The sequence below is a fragment of the Daphnia pulicaria genome, chromosome 1, assembly GCF_021234035.1.
Source record: "Daphnia pulicaria isolate SC F1-1A chromosome 1, SC_F0-13Bv2, whole genome shotgun sequence".
NCBI classification, from domain to species: Eukaryota; Metazoa; Arthropoda; class Branchiopoda; order Diplostraca; family Daphniidae; genus Daphnia; species Daphnia pulicaria.
Window position 1 is genome coordinate 13,182,891 of NC_060913.1, and position 21,383 is coordinate 13,204,273.

Consider the following 21,383-nt stretch of genomic DNA (forward strand, 5'->3'; position numbering starts at 1 on the left):
ATTTATACAAAATGAATCAAAAAGAATAACTGGCGGCATATTGACAAGGATGTCCCCCATTATTCTTGTATGTACCAGATCTCTCCTATATAAATGGCCTATCTCTCCCTTTTGTTATTCATTTGATAGGGGGGGAAGAACAAAATGCCGAACGCAGAAGAAGAACAAGAAGAAGTTGGGGCGAAGCAAGAACGGCAGACGGAGCGTGTGGCGGATAATGATGATCTTACAAGGAAGATTATCTTGTCTTCTTTGGTTCACCAACACAAAGTGTACATGGGAGAACGGGAGGAAAGAGAAAAAAAAGGGAAATGTATAATGAAAAGAAAATAGGGTCCCCCCTCTTCAAATTTGATAGGGAGCGGTCAATAGGCTATACGCGCGGCGGAGCTAAACAACATGGTGGGGACGGAGAAAGGCGTGAAAAGACTCGCATCTAACGAGAGATTCAAGATAAGTAGCCAAGGTTTTTCTCTTGTGATTGGAAACATTTGCCGACGGATATCGGCCTTTCCCTAACCCCCCCTCTACCGTATAAGCCACCGCATGCTGATTTCCCAGCACCACCACCATCGCAGGTATTATAGTCAAACGGACAAAAACAGTCACTTGTCTCTCTCTCTCACACAACTATACATATGTAGTAGTTATAGGCTATTATATCCCCCATCTGTAAATAATTCTACCACATAGGATTAGGAGTCTATGCGTGTGACCGTTGGTGAAGTTCTCCGGCCTGGGCTCCTCTCTCTCTCTACTTATCGACTCATCCGTGTCATAACCTTAACCTTCAAGGAGCTTTCTCCCTTTCACTTGATATTCTTTCTTTCTTTCTTTATTTGCCCATTCACAAACCGAGACCCGATGAGTCGTGTAATACGGAAGTTGGCCGCGGTATTACACTGAATGACGTTACTGCGAATGTAAAAGATTTGAACCCAAAAGTTTGGTGAATGTTCTCTCACAGCATCAACCAAATGACCAAATTCATTGACTCGTCTTTTCTGTCCCCATCAAAATTCCTGCGACACAAACTGAACGACTGTCTTCGGTACTTCCACTACGGTACAATAGCAATCGAAAAAATGCCATTTCGTAAAATGCCATCGAAATTGAATCGGAGCATTCTGCGGCCAGACATTCACAACCATTTCTATTTCTCCCAGTTTTGGAGATATTTTCTCTTTCATTGGATATCAAAGCCTGAAAATGTGGCAACAACTCGCTCTCCTGGACAATTGTTGGACAGAATAGGAAGACGAGGGCAAAAACGGAGCTCTTACAAGAAGTAGAGATGGACATTTGGAGTTTTTTTCTCCCCCCCCCCCCACTAACCTCTTCGTTTCCCTTCATCACGGGCCAATTCAGACCTTATAAAAGGTCGATCAAAAACCTCACCCCTCCTTCTATCAAAAGAAAGATATAACATTATATAACATGTGCAAGATGTGGTACGAGTTTTTTTTTCTTCTTCCCCTTCAACTTGGAATCGACCAGCTGTCTTGATATCAGTTCAATTTCATGGCCAGCACATAATAATACTGATACCGAGCATCAAATCGATCTCAGATCGAAACTTGATGTAGGTCCGGGAATTCCCAGAACACAACACACACAAAATAAATGAAGAAAAAAAAGTAGAACCGGTGGAATAAGACGTTCGGCATGAAATGCCAAAGGAACTCGACACAAAAAGTTGATAAGAAAAATTCGAAAAAAAATAAAACGAAAAAGTCTTTTCATCATCTCGAGATTTAGGTTGAGAAAACAGACAAGAAGATCCTTGTGTAGAAAAGAGAGAGAGAAGGAAAAAAAGTTTGTGAATTTGCTCATCTCTGCGTCAGAGAGCGGAGAGAAGCCGCCGTGGAGTGAAAGTGGTAGTGGCGATAGCTTTGCTTTTCTGGAACAAATTAAGGGAAATTGCCGCCGAGCCTCCCAGAGCAAACAAGTCCGCCAGGGCTTAAAAAGAGTTTCCACTAACCACACGACTACGACGATGGCATCACATCGTTATTGTTTGCCTCTTTCCCGTCGTCGTCTCGATTTTGAGCCTCTCCAAGTAGACGAGGATGGAAAAAGAGTAGACAGGGATGAGTAGCGGATGGAGAGAGAGGAGGTTAGTTTTTTTATTTCCTGGGCGAGGAGCTCTCCCGCAAGGCAACGTGAGCGAGAACAGGACGCTCGGCTACAAATTGAAGTGCGTTTCTCGTTCAAAGTCGGTGAGTATATATATATGCAGCAAGCACATCAGCAGTACTACTACTACTGCACATACATTGAAAAAGCATGGGGCCTTAGACGCTCCCTCCTCTGTTGGATGGATAATATTCCCAAAGGTCTTGCCCGTCTCCTTCGACTGAAACCTCCGTCCGTAAGTGGCGCACTGCACTTATTTATTTTTATCTTTTTATATTTTTATATTCCAACCCCGCCGTATACGATCTCGATGAGGCTAGATTCCCTTCCGATCTCTCAAGTTGCCAGCATCTTTACACTCGGCTGATTCACCAGTGATATACATACAACCGCTCAATAATTTGGTTGTTTTATCTTTGCTTTACCATCTACAAACTCCCCCACCCAACAAAAAGGTCCCATGAAACACAAGAGTGGAGAAGAGGAGAGAAAGTTAAAAGGATAATAGCGGAATGTTGTACATTTCCTTATTATAATTGGACTAGAGCGGAATATCCATTGACAAATGTGCACCCGTTTCTCCACGGCGCTATATTTCGCCACTCTCTCGTTCAACTTGGAGCACTCGTCCCTCTCTCGCTGTGTTTCATCATCATTAGTCGAACAAGGTGAAACGTGAAAAGGTGTTGGGGATGTGCGTCTGAGACCCGTCCTATTATTGTCACGGCTCTCGAAGATATGGAGAACAGCATCTCGTTAGTGCTCCGGAGGGGTTTAAAACAGAAAAAAAGGTGACGACAAAGAGGGAAACGGGGGACCCACACACGCAGACACCTCCTTCATCAGACCTTTGAGCACCTTGATACTCTTTCGCACCCCCCAAAAAATAAAACGAAATATGAAAGAGTCTCCCACCCGGGATGCGCTGGTGTCAAACAGAGGCATACACACACACACACGAGTTTCCTAATGATAATGAAACGGAAATTTCTTTATTCCTTTGGATAAAATTCGCCAAGTGGCGACTCTCTTTTGTTCCTAAAAGACCAGACAGTCAGACAGACAGACGGACGGCGAGTTAAGTCGAATGTCGCAACACACACTCTCCACTCATTTCTTAATTGGATTTTTTGTCACACAGATGATGATGATGAAGAGGCCTTCTTCCGCCCACTCCCTATGATACACGTGCCCAGTTGAAACAAAAGAGTAGTACGACTATGCACCAGACAAACTCGAATACGAAAAAAAAAAGATGAAAAGGATCACACGCTCTTTGTTATCAAATGAATTGACACGGCGTGGGAGGGAGCACTGCAGAAAAATGGTTGAATTTCAGTCAACTGCTAGTTGTTCGCTAATCCCAGTGAGAAATGTCAACACCGAAAAAGAGTTCACATTTAAAACGCGACAAATTCAAACCCCCAAAAATGAAATTTGAAAAAATCATAGTTGATGGGCGCGACCTCCCCGAATAAGTTGGCGCGAGCGCAAACAAATAGCCCGCACGACGTATTACCCAAAGTAAATAACATCCGACCTCCCACACAACATTAACCCCCTTCCTTTTTCTCTCGGCAATCTTCTATCCGGGGGAAAAAGAGAAGAGGGAAACCTTCAAAAAGTCCATCCAGCGATTATATAGATCGAATGAGGAAGGGGACCCCCAACGACAAACGGGCACGCACGCCACTTCCGACGGGCAAACAAAAACCGCCCGCTCAATCGCTCGACCCGAATGTAACCAACAAACACACAAGTTTTGTTGGTGTGTTCATTGAATCAATGAATGGATTCAGTGGGGAGAGATCTCTCTACTTTTGCGGCAATGTGTGCATGGGGCGGGACGGGACGGGGGAAAAAAGTAAAAAAGGGTGACGATGTCGATAAGCCGCAACACGACTAGCACGGCAGTAGGAAAAACGGAAAAGAAAGAAAAGTCTGTGAAGCTAATCACGACGTCGTCGTCGTCGTCGACAGTCTAACCCTTTTTCTCTCTATCGCCGGAGCTCTGTATGTGTTTTCCACACCCACAATAACGTCCTGTTTGTGTGTGTGTGTGCGAGAGAGAAAGTGGTAAACACGACGAACAGTCATCTGTTCGTGTCGGTTGTGTTCAGCCTATTACGGCCAAAGAGGATAAAGGACAAAATGAAAGAAAAAGAAAATTTGTGGCAAATGGCCAGCACCCGCTTGCGATTGTTTCGCCAAAAACAACAACAGAAAAGAGGCCTCTGATTAAACGGATGATCAGAAACATTCGTCGAAAAACAACGCGGGGAATTCCCGGGAAAAAATCTTTATTTCCTTGTTGTCTGCATTTTAAACAGAAGCGAAAAAAAAAGCGGATCGTCTACATCGGAAAGGATCGAAATATCTTCAAGGGTCTCCAAGTGGCAAAGTGGTTGCCGAATCCTCTTCGTCTTCTTCGGAAGAAGAATCAGAGTCGCCGATCATATCCTCGTTCTGCAAGGCTCCCCTCTGAGATGCAAGAGCGCGCACTTGAGCGGCCAGTGAGGCCTGGACACCAAACGTGGAGCAAGGCACGATCCTACTCGTGTCGAATCGAGTAGACGCATCGCTAGCGGGACATCCAATCGCCAATCCGGCCGGCTGATTCGCTTCGTCCGGCCCCTGAAGTCGATCGTTATCTTCTTGCTGGGACGGAGGAATCATCTCCTCCTCTTGTTGTTCCGGCACGTCCGGCGAGTCTTCTTCCACCTCTGCCGTCTTGCCGAGACGCTCCATGACCCTGGCTTCGCGCTCTTTCCACTCGGCGGCTTTCGATTTCAAAACAACTTGCAATTCGGAATACATCCGCTTCGATTGGGCAGCCAGTTCTCGTTTGCGGGCAAGACGCTCTTCACGAGTTTCTCTCTTCAACAAGAGCAGATCATCGTCATCGTCGGCTGCGTCTTGGCGATTCACATCGGAAAATCGGAGGTCTGCTTCAAGGATCTCCAGATCCTGGACGTCGGGTTCCCAGGCACCGTACAGCGGCAATACTTCACCAGTTTCAACTGGCCGATTCGGTTGCACTTGGACCGCACGTGTCGGCGGCGGTGCCATTAAAGACGGATTCGATAACTTTTGCAGTTCCATCTCGACCAATTCCCAGCACGTGGCAACGGCCTTACATTCGTGGCTGAGCTGAATTCGCATCCCCGGAAGCAGATCCGACCCTCGCAACGAGTCGATAATCAGTGCAGTCGCCCGCAAATGGCGCTCGAGACTATGAAGCGCCAAGTCGAGACCCTTGGGCCGCTCATCGTTGGTTTCGCTGCTAACTATGTCCGGCGTGCAAAGAATGTCTGAAGTATCACTGACCTTCCATGCCGTGTAGTAGTCGTATGCCATTCGCAGTCGATGGGTGAGAGGTGCAATCCTGCAGGGCAAGGCTCGACTCAGCTCGTCTATTAGCTGGAAATGCCGCTGGTCAGTAGATACCAAGAAGCTGAGGGCTAGACGTCTCAACATTTCTGAGAGCTGCACGTGACACTGCCTCATGGCAGCCTACAAAAGAACATAAATAATATTAAACCCACGAATTCAACAAACGACTTGATGAAATTCTGAATTTACCCGAATCTTTTGCAACGTCACGTGTTGTTCATGGATTTCTTCCGGAATCGGTTCGCAGCACGCGAGATAGTGAGACGCGTTATCGACTGCGCTATTGAGAGGCAACATTTCTCTGATACGAAGCGTTAACGCTCGCATGATTTCATGAAGTTCTTGGACCGTCTGCAGTAGTTCTTGCCGCAAAGGTAAACACAGAAGAGCACTGGGTTGATTCGGCAAAGTTTTCATGCTCAAATGAGTAATCAAATTTGGTCTGTAACATTATCAGAAATCAGATCAATAAATTTGTGGACACTAGCAATTTAAGACAAAGAAACCTACAAAGTAAAACCGCGATCGATGAGTTCCATCTCTTGAACGAATTGTACGGATTTTGTCATGTTTAAACATAGGTCGTGCAGCTGAGATAAGACGATTTGAAATTTGTCAACAACTTGATTGATTCTTTTTCGTTTCAAGTCATTGATCTTTTTACTGAAGATTCGTAGCATATTTCCTCCAATGAAGAGAAGGCTCGGAGCGCGAAGTGCCCACGGAATCCTTCTTGTGGATAAAAGAGTAGCGGACAGCGCAACGCCACCTATAGCGAAGATTTCAAAGCAACCATCTTGACTGACAATGTTTTGAAAAAGAGTTAATTTATTTCTTGTCTTTAGGATAAAATCATTTCTGCACTACCTATATGTTCGAGTAACTTCTGGCAACATGTCATCAAACATGTTGGATAAAAAATCAACATCTTCCAACGAGATGAGAGATGTGTTCATTATAGTATGCACTATCTTTTGGGCAAATTCTTTTTCCTGTTATAAGTATAGAATTTTAGTAAGTAATTAAACAATTTAAGTAAGTATACGACAGAATGTGTTATTCTGTCAAAGTTTAATGTTAATAACGGTTATGAGCTTACATAGTTCTCATTATTAAATCCAACTTTCGAGCATAATGACAGGAAAAGATCTTTCCAAGATTTGCCTGTTGCCTAAGAATGAATTTCTTATTAATCTCATTGTATATACATGATCACTTGCTTCACATCACAACTTACAATGTCACCCGAAACCACATTTTCAGGGGCTAGGTTGATTTTTCCAGAATTATAGAAGTTTATTTCTGGACCTGAATATTCAGATGTAGTAAGATGTGCATACAGTTGACTTCCCTGAAAAAAACAACACATGCAGTCAAGGTTATATGTTGAATTTTCAAAATAACACCTAGTCTGCATCTGTCAATCAGGTATAATCGACCGACCAGTAATATGTCGGCCTATAATTGTTTTACGTGCCCAATATCTGTGCAGTGTATCTGCCTAATATCCTTACTAAATTACCTCAAATATCACGTCTTCATCTTCATCTGATTCCATTTAGATCAAAATACTGCAACTGCAATAATTTAGCCGCCCTTTAAAATGTGATCATCGGATGGAATCGTCTGCAACTAATTTCCAACGCTGGCAGTTGTCTTGAATATTTTATAATCAACAAAATGTTTTTCGATTTAGAATTTTCAGCCTTCATAAAATATTTTTTGATTTATTTGCATTTGAATTACCTTTTAATAACCTTAGTCATTTTGAACTTTATTTTACCTTCAAACAATTTTTCAGTTAACAACGTAGGATCTCTTTCGTTCGCCATCTTCTGCTAGATCACGTAATCGGCCTAAAACAGAAAGTATACTCGTTATTTCGTTCTCACTTTTTACTTACAAATTCTGTATCTTTGATTTTGACTTTTATTTGTACAAATAGCAAAATGGGTGCAAAACACTTTGGAGAGTTGGCTAAGCTTCGAGGAATCATTCAATTCCGCCTTTCGCCCCACGAACAACGGGCTTTTGCCGGAGCCCTTTCCCAGGGAATCCCCAATACTTTTCGTCGTATCTGGAGCGAAATGTTCTTTGTTGGCGTTCGTAAGTTACAAAGATTTAAATTGAACTAACTGCTATCCTAGGTTTATATCATTGAGCAAATATACAGCCTATAGAATAAATAGGTTTGCATTAAATATGATTCTTTGCTCGCAAAACTTTCTTTTCAAATAACTAGTGTCGCCTGACTTTCAGCAAGTTATTTTTGGAGTTCAGTTTAGGCACTCCAAAGTTGAGTTTCGTTTTCTTGGTTTCTAACTTATTTATCATTGTCTATTTTAATATAGCCTTGGGACTCTGCTACTTGGTCTATGATCAGACGGAAAAGGAGCACACCCGCCTGATGAGAAAGAATCCTGCTGACTTTGAACATGAAAAGTAAAGGAGTTAATTCCCAACCTCTTGTAGACAGTAAATAAAATGCAAACTAATTCAACTCTGTGTAATGAACATGTGTCCAATATACATGTCAACGAACAGGATAGAGAAACAATTAAAGAAAATCATTTGAGCATTGACATTTACAGAGCACCACCAACCCTGGCAGTTAAATTAGGGTCAGTGGATTGCTGGATAATAGGTCAATGTTTCAAGTACATGTGTCGTGTGTCTCACGCCTCATAGAGGTTTTCGAAGTTTTGTGAACTTTCCCACATCACATCCATCCCCAAGTCTTTTTAAAAAACTTGTCATACCACCTTTTAGTTAGGAGAGAAGATGGCTTAAGATCACAACCCAAAAATAGAGTCTTAAGGAAGTGAACAAGAAAGAAGCGACACATATGACGCGAAATGCACACTTTTGAGAGCAACGGGAACAAAAGAGATAAAACGTAATTTATACAAATGGATCGAAGTAAGGAAGCTTTTGGGCGATGGCCTCGTAAGTAGTATAACGCAGCGTGCATTGGGTTTGAATGCGTTTCCGTCCGAAACTCGTACAATAGTCGAATAGGAAAGCAACAAGGTAATAGTGATCACAACGAATTTGATTCAAGGTGCGAATTAAACGTTCTCCTCGATAACTTCTCCATATTTACGTAGTAAATTTTGTTTGTGCTCAAAGTAAGCTGCAAACCGGGCCTCGGCATACTCCTGTAATTAAAAATTAATTAAATAAATAAATGCGGACCAAACTGTAATCAAGATAATAATATTACCCAGTAGCCAAACGGGATAGAAGAAACTGGTGCGTTAACGACAGCCCAAAGACCCCAGAAAAAGTGCGAAGCAAGCATGTAACATTCGGCTTCTCGTAGAAGACGGAGTTCATTCTGGGGCCCTGCATCGATAGTATTCATAATTGGATTCTTGTGTGAATCATCAATGCCCATTTCACGCTGCACCGTCTCCAAATAATGACGAATGAAACACAACTAAACAAAAAATTGGTAGAAAAGAAGTTTTAGGAGTGTTATTGCTTAACGTCAATAGAAGATGAGCTTACCTGTTGTTCGACAGACGGCATTGCTGCTGGATTGTAACTGAATTTTGGGTATTTGTCAAATGTGTAATCGTACATCCACTCGCAAAAGTGGTTGGCCACGTCAAATCCTCGATAGTTGTAGGAACAGTACTCAAAGTCAATTATGACCAGCTTTTCTTCGCGAGTAACGGCCGATTCGCGGATCAAAATGTTACCCTCTTGTAAATCCTAAAACAGGCAATACATTAACTTTGGTCAACCTTTGAGAAATGAAATGTTAATGTGTACGTTATGACAAAAGACGACTGGAGAACGAAGCTGCGTTAAATAGGTCTTCATCCAGTCCATTTCCGAATCCAATTTCCAACTCAAAATGGATCGCATAGCGGAAGAAACATCTTTTTCAATGAAATCATTATCGACAATTTGGTGTGTCGGCTGTGCAGCAAGTGTCACTTTCATGTTGCTCATCCAGCGATTCATCGTGTCCCATAACCAAGTGGGTTCTTTGCTGATCGGTACGTCCAAGCTGTGAATCTGCGCCATTTTCTCGGCGATGATGGAGCTGATCTCGGGATCGACGAGCTCCTTCGTCTTTAACGGACGTGCCTGGAATCGTGATAGAAGAAAATTTCAAAATACATCCCGTGATTGTCTCGTCCGTCAGTCAACAAACTCAAGCATACCGGAATAAATTCCTCCAATCGCCCACCGGGAAAGACTCCATGTAATTTAGGTCCAAGCTTACGCTCAGATAGCAGCGTGAAAATGACCGACTCGGTTAGCAATGCCTCCAGCGCTCCTTCGCCGTGGATTTGGCCGTAAAACCGGACCAGGACTCGTGACGGTTCACCTTGTTTCGGCTTGGCCATAGGAGGTAAGGCGCAATAGTACAAAAAGTTGCTCATTCCGCCACTGTAAATGTTTAAAATTAAAATTAATTAAAATTAATTCAAAATTTAATCAACTGCACCATGAATAACAGCCGGATGTCATGCAGAGGCTGATTAAAAATTTTCTCTTTTTTGTGGACTTTGAAGTTCCAAAGAATTTAAATGCATACAGGAACAACATTATTATTACATTCAGCTGTTGGATCGAATTCTTGCTCGAATGTGATGCGCATTTCACCTGACCCCACAGTCTGGCATGCAGACACGAAGCGCTAAACTGCTAGCGGAGAACATGGAAGGAATATGAGTCAGAGCGAATCGATTGCGAACAAGAGCGCAGGGTTGAGCACTGCTTTACAGCTAGGCCACCATAAATGACGACGCAGTACGATTCCGGCCCCAACGACCAGTCAGAAATAAAAAAGCATCCGTCAGCGAAATTTAAAAAAAAAGGAAATTAACTAGGAGTTTGACTCTTTTAAAAATGGTTACGCACGCTACAACTACTAGACGTCCGTGATTTGGAAGCCAAATGGAGCGCCCACTTGAGTAGTGTAGTCGCCATTGCGGCGGAACGCACCGGATAGCCGGACGACGAAAACAAGTTTACCTTTTGCCAAAGGGGGTGATGTCGGACTTTTGCTAAAGAAAATTTCTTCCCGAAATAATCGACGCCTTCAAGGTTATAAGACTACTATGTCTATTTTGAACGAGGGCGGAAAAACACGATAACATAACCATCATGGAAAATATTTTGGCTCGTTCCTCTCGTTCAGCTTTTGACGAAAGATTAGCGCACCTCCCATCCAAATTGTCTCGATAAATATCGTTGCCGGAGATTTAAAATACCTTTTTTTATTCTTTTTTTTAAAATAAGATAAGGCCAACAAAAATCGTACGACCGCGTCATCCGCCATTCAGACTACAATGTAGAAAACCAACGTCCGGGTAAATGATGTAACAAATAATTCTAAAGGAGGACGATTTTTAGTAATTTGACGTAAAGCCTTGACCGGTTTTCCCTCTTTAAAAAACAAAGCCGCTACATTTTACTAACCGACAGTTTAAACATGAGAGCGAAACCTTAAGTCTATGAATAGAGCGTGTGAAAATTGTGAACGAATCTGATTGGTTCGACCGGACACACCTTCCATCCCTACCCCATGGCGTGACATTCGACGTCCGTCTCGCGTCATGTTTTGGACGTAACAAGAATTCGCCGGTGCCCATCTTCCATGAAAAAACCAAACTTGATCTGGAAATCAGGAAAATGTTGACATTCCTACTTTCTAATGAAGCAGACCAAAAAATAAGTGCAATGCCGCCCCCTTAAAAGATTAGCTTTTGGATCGATAGAATCGGTAGAAGACTATAGAGTTTGCGCATTGCGTAGCCCATGCAAGTCGTCATTCGCAAAAAACACGAGGTTACAGGGTCGATACCAAAAGAGCAAAGAGCAAATTGAAAAATAAACAATTGATGCAACTCACCTGACTTGTTTAAGCACCATTTCTTGTGGGGCAATCATCTTCCAGATGCCGTTGAGGTAATCTCGACAAATTCGAAATGTTTTCTCTCGCATTTCACTCTTGTTGCTGCTGGTGATAGACATTGTGGGTATACAGTTATTTTGTTTCCAAATTGATTTGGAAATTCGCAGGAAAAAGTTGCCCGGTTGCAGTATGGAGGTTCGGCAGCAGACGGCAACGAATTCGTCAACCGAAATTTTGGTGGGTATATATGCCAAGGGGAAAAAATAATGAACCAGAAGTTGATGAGTAAAAGGACGATGAACGGTTACAATCGACCAATAAGATTGCGTAAAAATTTGCCCAAGGCTTGTTTCTCTGTGTCAACGGACCCTACCGTTCTCGTTAGTAGTAGATTCACGACTGTATTTGCTTCGGGAGTTTTCACCAGCCAGACACGATAGGAAGGAATCCACTCCACACCAAATCCAAGAGAGAACTTTCAACAGTGTGTGTGTTCTGCTGGAGCTCGATCGTGCTGACATCTAACGGCGAACGAATTGACAACGAGTCGGGGGAAGAAAAAATCCAATTCAAATAGATTAAAAACATCACCCGATGTATATTTTTAAAATGATAAAATACAGCGTCCAACTGTTACTCGACTCGCATCCAGTCATTTCCTACAACGTCATCAAGCAGATTTGAGATAATTCATTCCTACGTGTGGCGAGCAAAGTTCGTTATTACGTAGTTTCGTTCTCGATCAATATGTGTACAACATTTTTGCTGCTCTCCTTTCGTTAAAGAAAATGCGACGATACGGCGGATATCTGCCGAGATTATAATCCAAAATCGTGCGCCATGGCCTTGAGACATTAAAAAAGAAATGTTTACAATGCCCGAGAAAAATACGCAGTCCAAAACGTTAACAGGATTAACAGGAACTTTGAATTAATTTACTCGTTGACGTAATGAACCAATTAACTGACAAAGAGGAATTGCGAATGCACTCATGCAGCTTTAACGATAAACATGAGTGTCCAGTTGGAAGCTGCCAAAACATACCGAATGTGTTTACCTGTTGCTAAAAATATTTCCCGCTTGACCCAGGAGATTGGAAACATACGACGCATCACTTCCAGGGCGACCTCATTTACGTGCCCTAGTCTTACTAGTCCCTAGCTTATTTATTTCGTTGATTGTTGACATCAAGAACTGCTGCACTGAACCTTGGGGGGCCTGAAGACCAGTCCCGCCAACGTGAATAAGCATTGGAGGGTTTTTATTGCGTCATTTGCTGTTGTTGCATGCACAGTTACACACAAAACGAAACTCGACTGGTTGTTTATGTTGCATTAAGAAGACGAGAGACCCCAGCTAGCGCATGCCGTATTTACGGAAATTGGAAGTTACAAAAATGCGACAGAAAATAAAAGCAAGGTCAGTTGGCTTTGGCTGCGATCCCATTTGATAACCTCCGTCCATCGATTCCGTCTTAAGCGTGTTTGTTTTTCAACGAAAATCAATTCGAATTCGGCTCGGTACGTTTGCACTAGTATTTTACGCAACACTCATTTTTTGCGCATCTGGAAATTTTAGGTTGAAATTTGAATGAGGCGCTATTTGTTCTCTGAACAATTACGCTACCCCACGATTTCGCAAGGTCAGTAGTATTAACGCATCGGCACCTACAGCACTATACGTGAGAACTCTATAAATAGTGGTAGACATAGGGAAACGGCCAGGAATGCTCGCCTTTTCCGGCCAATTTTCACAGGATGCTACAGCTCTACCGATCCAGCCAAGGACGGCTGAAAATAAATCATAACACAATATTTATTCAGAGAAAGGTTTCCTATGAATCGGAAATGTCAGAAATGTCAAGTTTGGCACTTTAGGAGAAAGTGTGCAAAACAAGGAAATTGGGAATACTTTTTACTGTTTAGGCTGTTAGGTTTTCACATGATTCTGGAACACGATTCGATTTCAACCGGGAATTTATCTTCAGAAATTTGTACTGCGACATTTCCTGAAAACATCAGCGAAGGGACGATCCTATACAGTTCAGTACGCATCTCCTTTGGACTTTTGACCTTATAAAAGAACCCTCATCATCAAGTCAATGACAGCTCATGGAAAAAGACGAAGAAGATAAGATATTCATGGGAAAAGTCGAGGATCAGTAACAACATGATGTTGCACGCATAAAAACATGATTAAAAAAAATTCTGCTCGACATGAACGCGAGTCGCCCCCTCCCCAGTAAAAGAAAAAGGGCGGTTTCCGGAATAATTATCTAGTCAGCAACTGTCCTGCGCAATCAGTGAATTAAGTTACAAAGAACGTCAACCAACTATACTCACAGCACTTGTAAGATTTGATGAAGTTAGTGGGCAAATCTTTTTGAAATTTCTTCTAAATTCCTATCAGTGATGTCAAATCTGACCCAAGAGATTTGAGGACAGTGAACTGGCCGCAAAGACTTGTTCGATAATGGCCAGAAAATGTTTAAACAGCGACACGAGACCGACCGACCGACCTAGAAAAATAACTCAAACGGCGAAAATAAATACGTACACCAAAAAGTTCAAAGTTCCCAACCATGAGATTTTACTTGAATCAAAGCTCAATTCCAAATCAAATTTTTCTCTGTTCACATCCATAAACACACCGATGACGTCATCATCATTTGAGTGTCAAAACAAGATATATTCGGGATAAACATTTAACTAAACATTCAAAAGTGTGTTAAGGGGAAAGGGGGGTTAGAGAATTTCAAGAGTCAAGAACCAAAATGTTTTTAGTTTGTTTGTGTTTAGGAAGGATTGCCAGCGTGAGTTTGGGTACCGTGAAATAATTGAGTGACCTTATCTACCAGTTCTTTGTAGTAGATTGGTGCTTCACGACACACTATTCTCCAGTAGTGGACAGCGGTGTCGCCAGTGAGGCTCATCACTTCGCCCGTTCTCTGCTTAACAATTGGCCAAGTAACCCCCCAAAACTGTTGTTGAGCTTGTTTCGTGTAAAAAACAATCCTTTCCCATGCTATGTTGACTATGTCGCTTCCGTTTTTGGCTACAAAGCGCGAAAGTTGCTTCCATTGCTCCCGGATTGTTAATAAATGAGGCGACGCCCAGTCGTAAACCTCGAGAACGTAGGCAGTTGTTTTGTCCATTGAGCGCACGGCTACTTTGCCAGCATTGTCCAGTGTTAAGGGGCCCTCCCAGTTTAATGCGAAAACAACGGCCATCGCTACACCGACCAGGATGAATAACCGGAGCAACAGCATGAAGAATTTAGCACAGAATGAAGGACCTGACTCCACAAAAACACATCGATAAAAAAGCACGGACAAAACTATTTGAATTAAAAGTAGTACCTGCAACTTTCGGCTTCATCTTTTTGGGTTGTTGACGTTCGTTTTTCTTTTCGTTTTTAGCACCCTCACTTTTAGCGTGATTAACTGCAGATTTTTTAGCCGCTGCTTGGCTTACGGCGGCTTGGTGTTTAGTAACTGCTTCGGTTTTTCGTTTATCTTTTTCCGCCTTCTTTTCCTGTCTCTCTCGCTCCTTCGCTCGATCCTCTTCCTGCTTCTGGGCCATTTGCTGCGCTGTTGGATGCACATGAAGTTATTATTTATTACTTTGAAGGTTAAATCCTGACCCAACTTGTGTAATATAGCTAGATAACCCAGATATGAGAAATATTTACATTTGATTTCTTCAAGCTCTTTCAATCGCTTCTTTTCCAACTCGGCGTGGACGACGGTCATCAACTTAACAACCTTCTTTGCAGCTTCTTGGCAGCCTTTCTGGTCAAGACAATCTCCAGCAGCTTCAGCCAAAGTTGAGACGAGTGGGTTGTTCTTCAAATCCAGCCACTTCAGCTCTTTCAACTGGTGAAAGCTGACAGGAAGTCTTTGCAACTGTACAAGAGATTAGAATCATGATGCTTGCACTATGTGAAACTCTAACTGGACAAAATTATGCGCAGACAGGCATTACCTCATTACTGTACAGATCCAAGTGTCTCAAATGTTTCAAATCGCCAAAATTTACTGGTAGTTCCTTCAATTGATTCTTGCTCAAATCAAGTTTGATCAAATGGGTGAGGGTAGGGAATGCTATCTGTGATGAAACAAGAAAAGGGTTAACAAGTGGCACAGGCTTCACTTATTTCCACATTTATTACGCTCAGGGTAACAAGCTTGTTGTTGGATAAGTCCAGCACAGTACCCCTTGTAACAGCAGCCTAAATTGCACGACGAAGCAACAAAAAAAAACGTGAATTAGAAACTTATTCGAAGAGAAACTAGATTTAAAATATTTGACAGACCAATTCTTTAACTGGAGCTTCAGTCAGTTCCAAGAGACTCAAATCGATTTCGTTGCCATCGAGCTTGTCTTTTACCGATACCGATTTTTTCTTGTTATGCTGCATGACGAGTTTCAATGCAATTCAAACGGTAACAATTCGGCAGATTGCAGCTTCTTGATAATAATCGTAGCACTAAGGTAAAAGGAGAAACGAACACGTCAAATTATACGCCGGCTAGTGATTAGCGATCCTGGGGACACCTAACGGTAAATGGACGAAACTTCGTCCAACTTCTCATTTTCTTTAAATCACACCACCACCATATCAGTCAACCGCACATTTTTGATTGGGCGTTGCTAAATATAAAATTCAGATAAATTTTAAAACCAACAAAAATATCGAATCCATTGATCCAATATGCGCATCACGATTGGGTAACGTCTAACGTGAATCCAACAACAATCCAATGAATAGGATGAAAGGCAGGAAATTACAACTATCTAGATATAATAACCTGATGTCTACATATTGAAAGGCCAATGACAGATATTGACGCGTATGCATATGTCTCGTCTCTCATCCGGATGACGGAAAAAAGAAAATTTCGTAGCGAATCTAAAGTAAATGGACAATTTCCGTTCATCTTTCTTCCTTTCTTTTTTTAGCCCCCAGGAGCTGCATCCCGGCAGGGACTCTGATGGTTGTCAGCATTGATCGAACCTTTTCATCGATCCACCAGCAGCTGGTTGACTGTTGTGTGGTCGGTTTCGACCGAGCACGTCATCATATGCTTCTGCACCAGGCAGCAAAGATACAAAAGAGAGAGAAACATTTCCGGAGAGATGATGAAGCCTATTGCAGCACAGCAACTACATACTGTTCAGCCAGCTTCTGGGAAACGACTTTATTCGGTAATTGCTATGTAGTATATGGGATCTTTTTATCATTTCTCCTTTTATTTTGTAGAAAACCCCACCCAGCTTCGTGATTTACAATACATGATGATTAGTGACGAGATTTCGGTCATCGTGACTGATGGGCGAAATGTCATTAACTTTTTTTCCCTCCCCTGATGGAGTACGTCAATATATTCAAAAGAGTTCTCCAAGACAAGACTTCATCTGAATGATAAGCGAATGCTCTCTCTCTCTCTCTCTCTTTTCCTCGTCAAATCTTTGCTTGCTTTTATGTTGATCTGCTGCTGCTGCTCCGAGTATATAGCGCACCGGGCGTCAGGAAGCGCCTGCGCCGCCCGTTACGAGCAACCGACGAGATGAAATGGGAAGTAAATGACGTTGAAAGTAGGAGGAGGCTGCTGCTGCTGCTGTTTCCTTTTTTCCCCTTATTTCGTCTGTACAATCTTCAACAGCGCCAACAAAGAGGAAAGTCCAACCCTTTTGGAGACTTTGGTTCGAGTTCTCCTTCTGCTCCGGTAGAACATCCAGCTGCAGCAGCAGCAGCAGCCAGTACATATATTATACCACATTTGTCAAGACACACAGACAGATAGACAGCCCTGACAAGCAAGTGCACTGCTGGGAGTGCCAGTTTGTAAAAAAAAAAAGACTGTAGGTAGGCTAAAAGATCGACCAAGAAGTTTGTGTGTGTGTGTGTGCGCGCGTGAGAGATGGAAGCTGGATAGTGCGGCGGCAGTTGCCTTTCTTACGTCATGAAGTTTAGTGACACTTTACTCTTCTACTCTTTTTTCGTCTTTCAAAGGTAAAACGAGTCTGACATTATATTCCCCAGACACTTTTTGGATCCCGGTCGCTCTCATTCCAGGTGGATTTCTTCACTAACTTGGTCATTCTGAAAAAAGTTGTTTTAAAAAAAAGGGTGAAACTGCCAGTCTCTTTCTATGAAAATAGTAAAGAAACAGTTTGTGGTCTAGGATTGTTCGACATATCCTGAATAGGGTTTTCAAATAGAAAGAGGGGGGAAATGTCGTGGGGGAAAGATGTCGATGGGCGGAATCAATAAGTAGATCGAAAAAGTGGGGGGTATACAAGTGGATATACATGTTATCGGTTTTTCCTGTCATTTTGGGTATTTTGCACAAACGGCAATAAGATCGAATCTTTTATTAATTTTATTGTTTAGGATTGGCGGTGAGGTGTCGTCATCGAGAACTCGTCTCAAAAATGTCACCCATGTCCTCGGTCAATTGCTGGACGATTACGACATCCGTCTGCGCCCAGACTTTGGAGGTAAGTAAAAACTATGCAGCAGTTGAAGATGATGTGACGGCAGAATAAGAGAAAAGAGCCTAAAAACACAAAAAAAACAAATGTGGAAAAAATCGCTGATCTGGTCACCGAAAATAAAAGCCAAGAAGAAAAGCGCAGACTGCGATTGGAATGGAAGCGTGATCAAGCGATCCCCGGAGCCGCTCTCCGAGTTCACGTTTTTTTGCAGAATAGTAAAAAGAGACAAGTCCCGATCGATAAAGTAGCTCCCCCTCCCTTTCATCTGGCAGCAGCCAACATCAGCCATTTGAATAAATGCTGGCTGGCCTGATTTCCCCCAATTTCTGTCGATTGTCCGCGCATTGGATTATTTCCCACCCATTTTTCCCCCATTGGATTAATAATTACAATTCGTTATGTATATATATCGTTTCTCTTGTGCTCATTCAGGTGATCCGCTCTACGTCGGCATGGATATCACCATAGCATCGTTCGACGCAATTTCTGAAGTCAATATGGCGAGTCACTGTTTTTCTTTTTATGATCCGGGCACTTTTCACGAGGTTTTTTCTCATCTTCTTCTTTTTGTTTCTCTTGCCAACGGCTCAATCCGCACGAATGGGCCCAATAGGATTACACGTTAACATTGTGCCTCAATCAATATTGGAGAGACGAGCGGCTGGCTTTTACACACGAAAAAGAAGACGTCGTCCTCACACTCAGTGGCGACTTCAGTAACAAGATTTGGGTGTAAGGATCTTTTTCTCAAGTCCCAGACTTTTTGTGTGTGCCCGTAAATAGTCTCTCATCTCTTTTCTTCCGTTTTGCGCCATCCACCATAGGCCGGATACTTTTTTCGCCAACGACAAAAACAGGTAACACTTCTTTTTCTGGGGGGCTCTATTCCTTTTTTGAGATTAACGGCCACACGCTCCACTGATTCTTGGTGATTGGCTTTTTGGGAAATCAGTTTTCTGCATGATGTCACGGAGAGGAACACTCTGATGCGGCTGCACGGAGACGGCAGCATCGAGTACGGACTTCGATTCACCACCACTTTGGCGTGCATGATGGATTTGCATTATTATCCACTCGACCATCAGAACTGCACCGTCGAAATCGAAAGCTGTGAGTGCTCACTAGAGCGGACCCGACGTCAATCCCTTAATATTATTCCATCTAGCACGCCCATGATGATTTATTCCTTCGACGTCCGTTTAACTTAAAATCCACGTCTGATGTGAACGAACCAAAAAAGAAGAAGTTTCTCGGGAAAAACTTTTTTCTTACCGGGATCAAACGAACGAAAAGTTGTCAAATCCTTTTTTTTTTCTTTGTTTAATATTGTTCACTTTCTTTTTTTTATAGATGGGTACACGGTTTCGGACGTGGTCATGTTCTGGCGTGAGACGCCCGTCGTGGGCGTCGAAGACGCTGAATTACCCCAAGTAACGTGACTCTCAGTTAAAAAAAAAAATACCATTGCGTGCTGCGATCTTATTGATTCTTTGTCCAATGAAAAACTGCAAATGAAATGTCCATATAGTTTACGATCGTCGGCTACGAGACCAACGACCGAATGGAGAAGTTGGCCACGGGCGCCTATCAGCGCCTATCCTTGTCCTTCCGGCTCCAGCGCAACATTGGCTATTTCATATTCCAAACGTATTTGCCGTCGATCCTCATCGTTATGCTGTCGTGGGTCTCCTTTTGGATCAATCACGAAGCCACCAGCGCCCGTGTCGCTTTAGGTAAAAATCTATCGATATAGCCGGTTCTATTATTATTCCCGCATAACTCAACTTTGACTCTCGGAAAAGGAATCACGACCGTGTTGACCATGACGACCATATCGACGGGCGTTCGATCTTCCCTGCCGCGCATCAGTTACGTCAAAGCCATCGACGTCTATCTGGTCATGTGCTTCGTCTTTGTCTTTGCTGCCCTGCTCGAATACGCCGCCGTCAATTACACTTTCTGGGGCGCCAGGGCCAAGAAAAAGGTAAAAGTTTTTATACAATTGACGTCTCTCTTTTTTTAGTGGTTTTATTAACTCTAAATCGATACGACGGAGAAGAAGAAGAAGGGCGTCAGCCGGCAGACCCTTGAAGACGACCACATTAGGAATTCGCTGCGGGATTTGGACGGCCAGGAGGAGGACAGCTGTGACGACGGCATCATTCAGTTGCACGACCTGAGAATGTCACCCATTCCGTCACTTCGCAATCGACATCAGGCCGGCGGCGGAACAACGGCAGCTGGGCGGAGCAGCGCTGCTGCTCCTGCTCCCGCTGGCCATAAAGTCATCGGCCCGCCCAGTTTGCGCTTCGTCCGTCGTGGTCACCTGTCCAACCAACATCACCACCACCACCACCATCACCACCATTCGTGTTCTCAACCGAAACACTTTTGGTCAAATTCCAAACCGCAATCATCGGGACGCTGTTGTCGTAAATCCTCTGCCAACGCGTCCGTGGCCAACAGGCCGGCCAATTTCAATCATCACGCCGGACATTCCAATAGAAGCGACAACAAAAGAAGCGCTTCGCAGTCAGCCAACGGCAGTCGCCTACTTTGCGGAAAATATTCCCTACCAAAGATCAAAGACGTTAATCTCATCGACAAATATTCACGAATCGTTTTCCCGGCTGCATTCGCCATCTTCAACGTCGTCTACTGGAGTATCTACATACTCCTTTAAAAAAAATGAACAGATATAAAGAATGAAATTACTTGTGGTCTTTTTCGGGGTGAAAGCGCAAAAACGGAAGTTTGGTTTTTCACATGATTTTGTCGTCCTGTAATTCGTCAACCGAAATATCGTCAACTGCCTAAAAAATTGAAATCATTTGAAGAGCAACTATACGCGAAGAAATACATCGAGAAAAGAATTGATGTCCCACTATTACTTTGATGGAAAGAAGAATTGAAAGCACTTTGCTCTTTTCACCCTTCTTTTTTCACCCTCCTAATCGATAAGAGTTTCTGCATTTCCCTTATTAAAAAATAATAATAATGTTGCAAGGTGCATTCTGTAGTGTGGTTCTTATATAAATACCATGTCCGTGTCATACAATTACCATATATGCTACTATTTAATATAATCCACCAGGGTGAGAATTGTTAAGGGATATCGAATAAATGGAATTAACTAAATACAATCACTAAAAGTTACGACAGATTTGTAGGCATTAGTTGGGTGCTTCCCCAATTTTTTCCGTGGATCCAATCAGTCCCCATAGTTGTATACAGATTACTTCCATCCAAACAAAAACCACTGAGCCCCGAGAAAAAACAAAAAAGATGAAAAACTTGTAAAAACAACAGCAGCAGCAGCGAAGGGAATTCTTTTATTCTCCGGGCGTGAGTGCTCGGTGTCGGGACTAATCGATAACTCCACCGCCGGAGCTACTATATAAAGCAGCAGCTGTGCTGCATAGAAAAAGAAAGACACCCATGTAGAAGAGCGGGTCTTAACAGATAAAGAATAAGAAACT

At 42.8% G+C, this 21,383-nt stretch overlaps 5 protein-coding genes across 8 annotated transcripts; 2 read left to right on the forward strand and 3 right to left on the reverse strand.

Annotated features, from left to right (window-relative positions):
- Window positions 1-4,419: 4,419 nt before the first annotated feature.
- LOC124333446 (vezatin-like) lies at window positions 4,420-7,162 on the reverse strand. The gene is made up of 7 exons (XM_046788967.1): window positions 7,052-7,162; window positions 6,767-6,880; window positions 6,629-6,700; window positions 6,397-6,521; window positions 6,040-6,330; window positions 5,719-5,971; window positions 4,420-5,649 (listed from the first exon to the last, which is right to left on the reverse strand). The coding sequence occupies exons 1-7, from the start codon at window positions 7,085-7,087 to the stop codon at window positions 4,516-4,518; spliced, it is 2,025 nt and encodes a 674-aa protein (XP_046644923.1). The 5' UTR covers window positions 7,088-7,162; the 3' UTR covers window positions 4,420-4,515.
- Window positions 7,163-7,303: 141 nt separating this feature from the next.
- LOC124337571 (cytochrome b-c1 complex subunit 8-like) lies at window positions 7,304-8,075 on the forward strand. Its single transcript, XM_046791604.1, has 3 exons — window positions 7,304-7,397; window positions 7,475-7,635; window positions 7,881-8,075. The coding sequence occupies exons 2-3, from the start codon at window positions 7,479-7,481 to the stop codon at window positions 7,973-7,975; spliced, it is 252 nt and encodes an 83-aa protein (XP_046647560.1). The 5' UTR covers window positions 7,304-7,397; window positions 7,475-7,478; the 3' UTR covers window positions 7,976-8,075.
- Window positions 8,021-13,384, reverse strand: LOC124335848 (choline/ethanolamine kinase-like). Of its 3 annotated transcripts, XM_046789354.1 has the most exons (7): window positions 11,778-13,384; window positions 11,402-11,506; window positions 9,705-9,933; window positions 9,307-9,627; window positions 9,040-9,246; window positions 8,753-8,968; window positions 8,021-8,687 (listed from the first exon to the last, which is right to left on the reverse strand). In XM_046789354.1, the coding sequence occupies exons 2-7, from the start codon at window positions 11,491-11,493 to the stop codon at window positions 8,598-8,600; spliced, it is 1,155 nt and encodes a 384-aa protein (XP_046645310.1). In that variant the 5' UTR covers window positions 11,494-11,506; window positions 11,778-13,384; the 3' UTR covers window positions 8,021-8,597. The 3 variants fall into 3 exon arrangements, with proteins under 3 accessions (XP_046645310.1, XP_046645299.1, XP_046645306.1); XM_046789343.1 differs by having other exon boundaries at window positions 11,402-13,382; XM_046789350.1 differs by lacking the exons at window positions 11,402-11,506; window positions 11,778-13,384 and adding an exon at window positions 9,992-10,325.
- A 582-nt stretch (window positions 13,385-13,966) lies between these two features.
- On the reverse strand, window positions 13,967-15,938 carry LOC124335771 (leucine-rich repeat-containing protein 59-like). The gene is made up of 6 exons (XM_046789223.1): window positions 15,719-15,938; window positions 15,575-15,634; window positions 15,388-15,510; window positions 15,095-15,308; window positions 14,763-14,993; window positions 13,967-14,698 (listed from the first exon to the last, which is right to left on the reverse strand). The coding sequence occupies exons 1-6, from the start codon at window positions 15,821-15,823 to the stop codon at window positions 14,199-14,201; spliced, it is 1,233 nt and encodes a 410-aa protein (XP_046645179.1). The 5' UTR covers window positions 15,824-15,938; the 3' UTR covers window positions 13,967-14,198.
- Window positions 15,939-16,148: 210 nt separating this feature from the next.
- On the forward strand, window positions 16,149-21,060 carry LOC124334396 (gamma-aminobutyric acid receptor subunit beta-like). Of its 2 annotated transcripts, none has more exons than XM_046789048.1 (10): window positions 16,149-17,419; window positions 17,801-17,907; window positions 18,337-18,404; window positions 18,518-18,636; window positions 18,729-18,761; window positions 18,857-19,014; window positions 19,255-19,334; window positions 19,433-19,637; window positions 19,707-19,888; window positions 19,964-21,060. In XM_046789048.1, exons 1-10 carry the CDS (start codon window positions 17,370-17,372, stop codon window positions 20,585-20,587), a joined length of 1,626 nt encoding a protein of 541 aa, XP_046645004.1. In that variant the 5' UTR covers window positions 16,149-17,369; the 3' UTR covers window positions 20,588-21,060. The 2 variants fall into 2 exon arrangements, with proteins under 2 accessions (XP_046645004.1, XP_046645005.1); XM_046789049.1 differs by having other exon boundaries at window positions 16,149-16,611.
- Window positions 21,061-21,383: the final 323 nt, after the last annotated feature.

Excerpts from the sequence above, each read along its gene's own strand:
- LOC124335848 (XM_046789343.1), bottom strand. The coding sequence starts at position 11,523 with ATGTCTATCACCAGCAGCAACAAGAGTGAAATGCGAGAGAAAACATTT. Across the intron at positions 9,934-11,401 it reads ATGGTGCTTAAACAAGTCAG|TGGCGGAATGAGCAACTTTT; the intron begins GTGAGTTGCATC and ends AAACATTTACAG. Across the intron at positions 8,688-8,752 it reads CTATCCCGTTTGGCTACTGG|GAGTATGCCGAGGCCCGGTT; the intron begins GTAATATTATTA and ends TTTTAATTACAG.
- LOC124334396 (XM_046789048.1), top strand. The coding sequence starts at position 17,370 with ATGAAGTTTAGTGACACTTTACTCTTCTACTCTTTTTTCGTCTTTCAA. Across the intron at positions 19,638-19,706 it reads CAGCGCCCGTGTCGCTTTAG|GAATCACGACCGTGTTGACC; the intron begins GTAAAAATCTAT and ends CTCTCGGAAAAG. Across the intron at positions 19,889-19,963 it reads GCGCCAGGGCCAAGAAAAAG|AAGAAGAAGGGCGTCAGCCG; the intron begins GTAAAAGTTTTT and ends ACGACGGAGAAG.
- LOC124337571 (XM_046791604.1), top strand. The coding sequence starts at position 7,479 with ATGGGTGCAAAACACTTTGGAGAGTTGGCTAAGCTTCGAGGAATCATT. Across the intron at positions 7,636-7,880 it reads AATGTTCTTTGTTGGCGTTC|CCTTGGGACTCTGCTACTTG; the intron begins GTAAGTTACAAA and ends ATTTTAATATAG.
- LOC124333446 (XM_046788967.1), bottom strand. The coding sequence starts at position 7,087 with ATGGAATCAGATGAAGATGAAGACGTGATATTTGAG. Across the intron at positions 5,972-6,039 it reads ATCGATCGCGGTTTTACTTT|ACCAAATTTGATTACTCATT; the intron begins GTAGGTTTCTTT and ends ATAATGTTACAG. Across the intron at positions 5,650-5,718 it reads TGACGTTGCAAAAGATTCGG|GCTGCCATGAGGCAGTGTCA; the intron begins GTAAATTCAGAA and ends GTTCTTTTGTAG.
- LOC124335771 (XM_046789223.1), bottom strand. The coding sequence starts at position 15,823 with ATGCAGCATAACAAGAAAAAATCGGTATCGGTAAAAGACAAGCTCGAT. Across the intron at positions 15,511-15,574 it reads ACAAGCTTGTTACCCTGAGC|ATAGCATTCCCTACCCTCAC; the intron begins GTAATAAATGTG and ends GTTTCATCACAG. Across the intron at positions 14,699-14,762 it reads GATGAAGCCGAAAGTTGCAG|GTCCTTCATTCTGTGCTAAA; the intron begins GTACTACTTTTA and ends TTGTGGAGTCAG.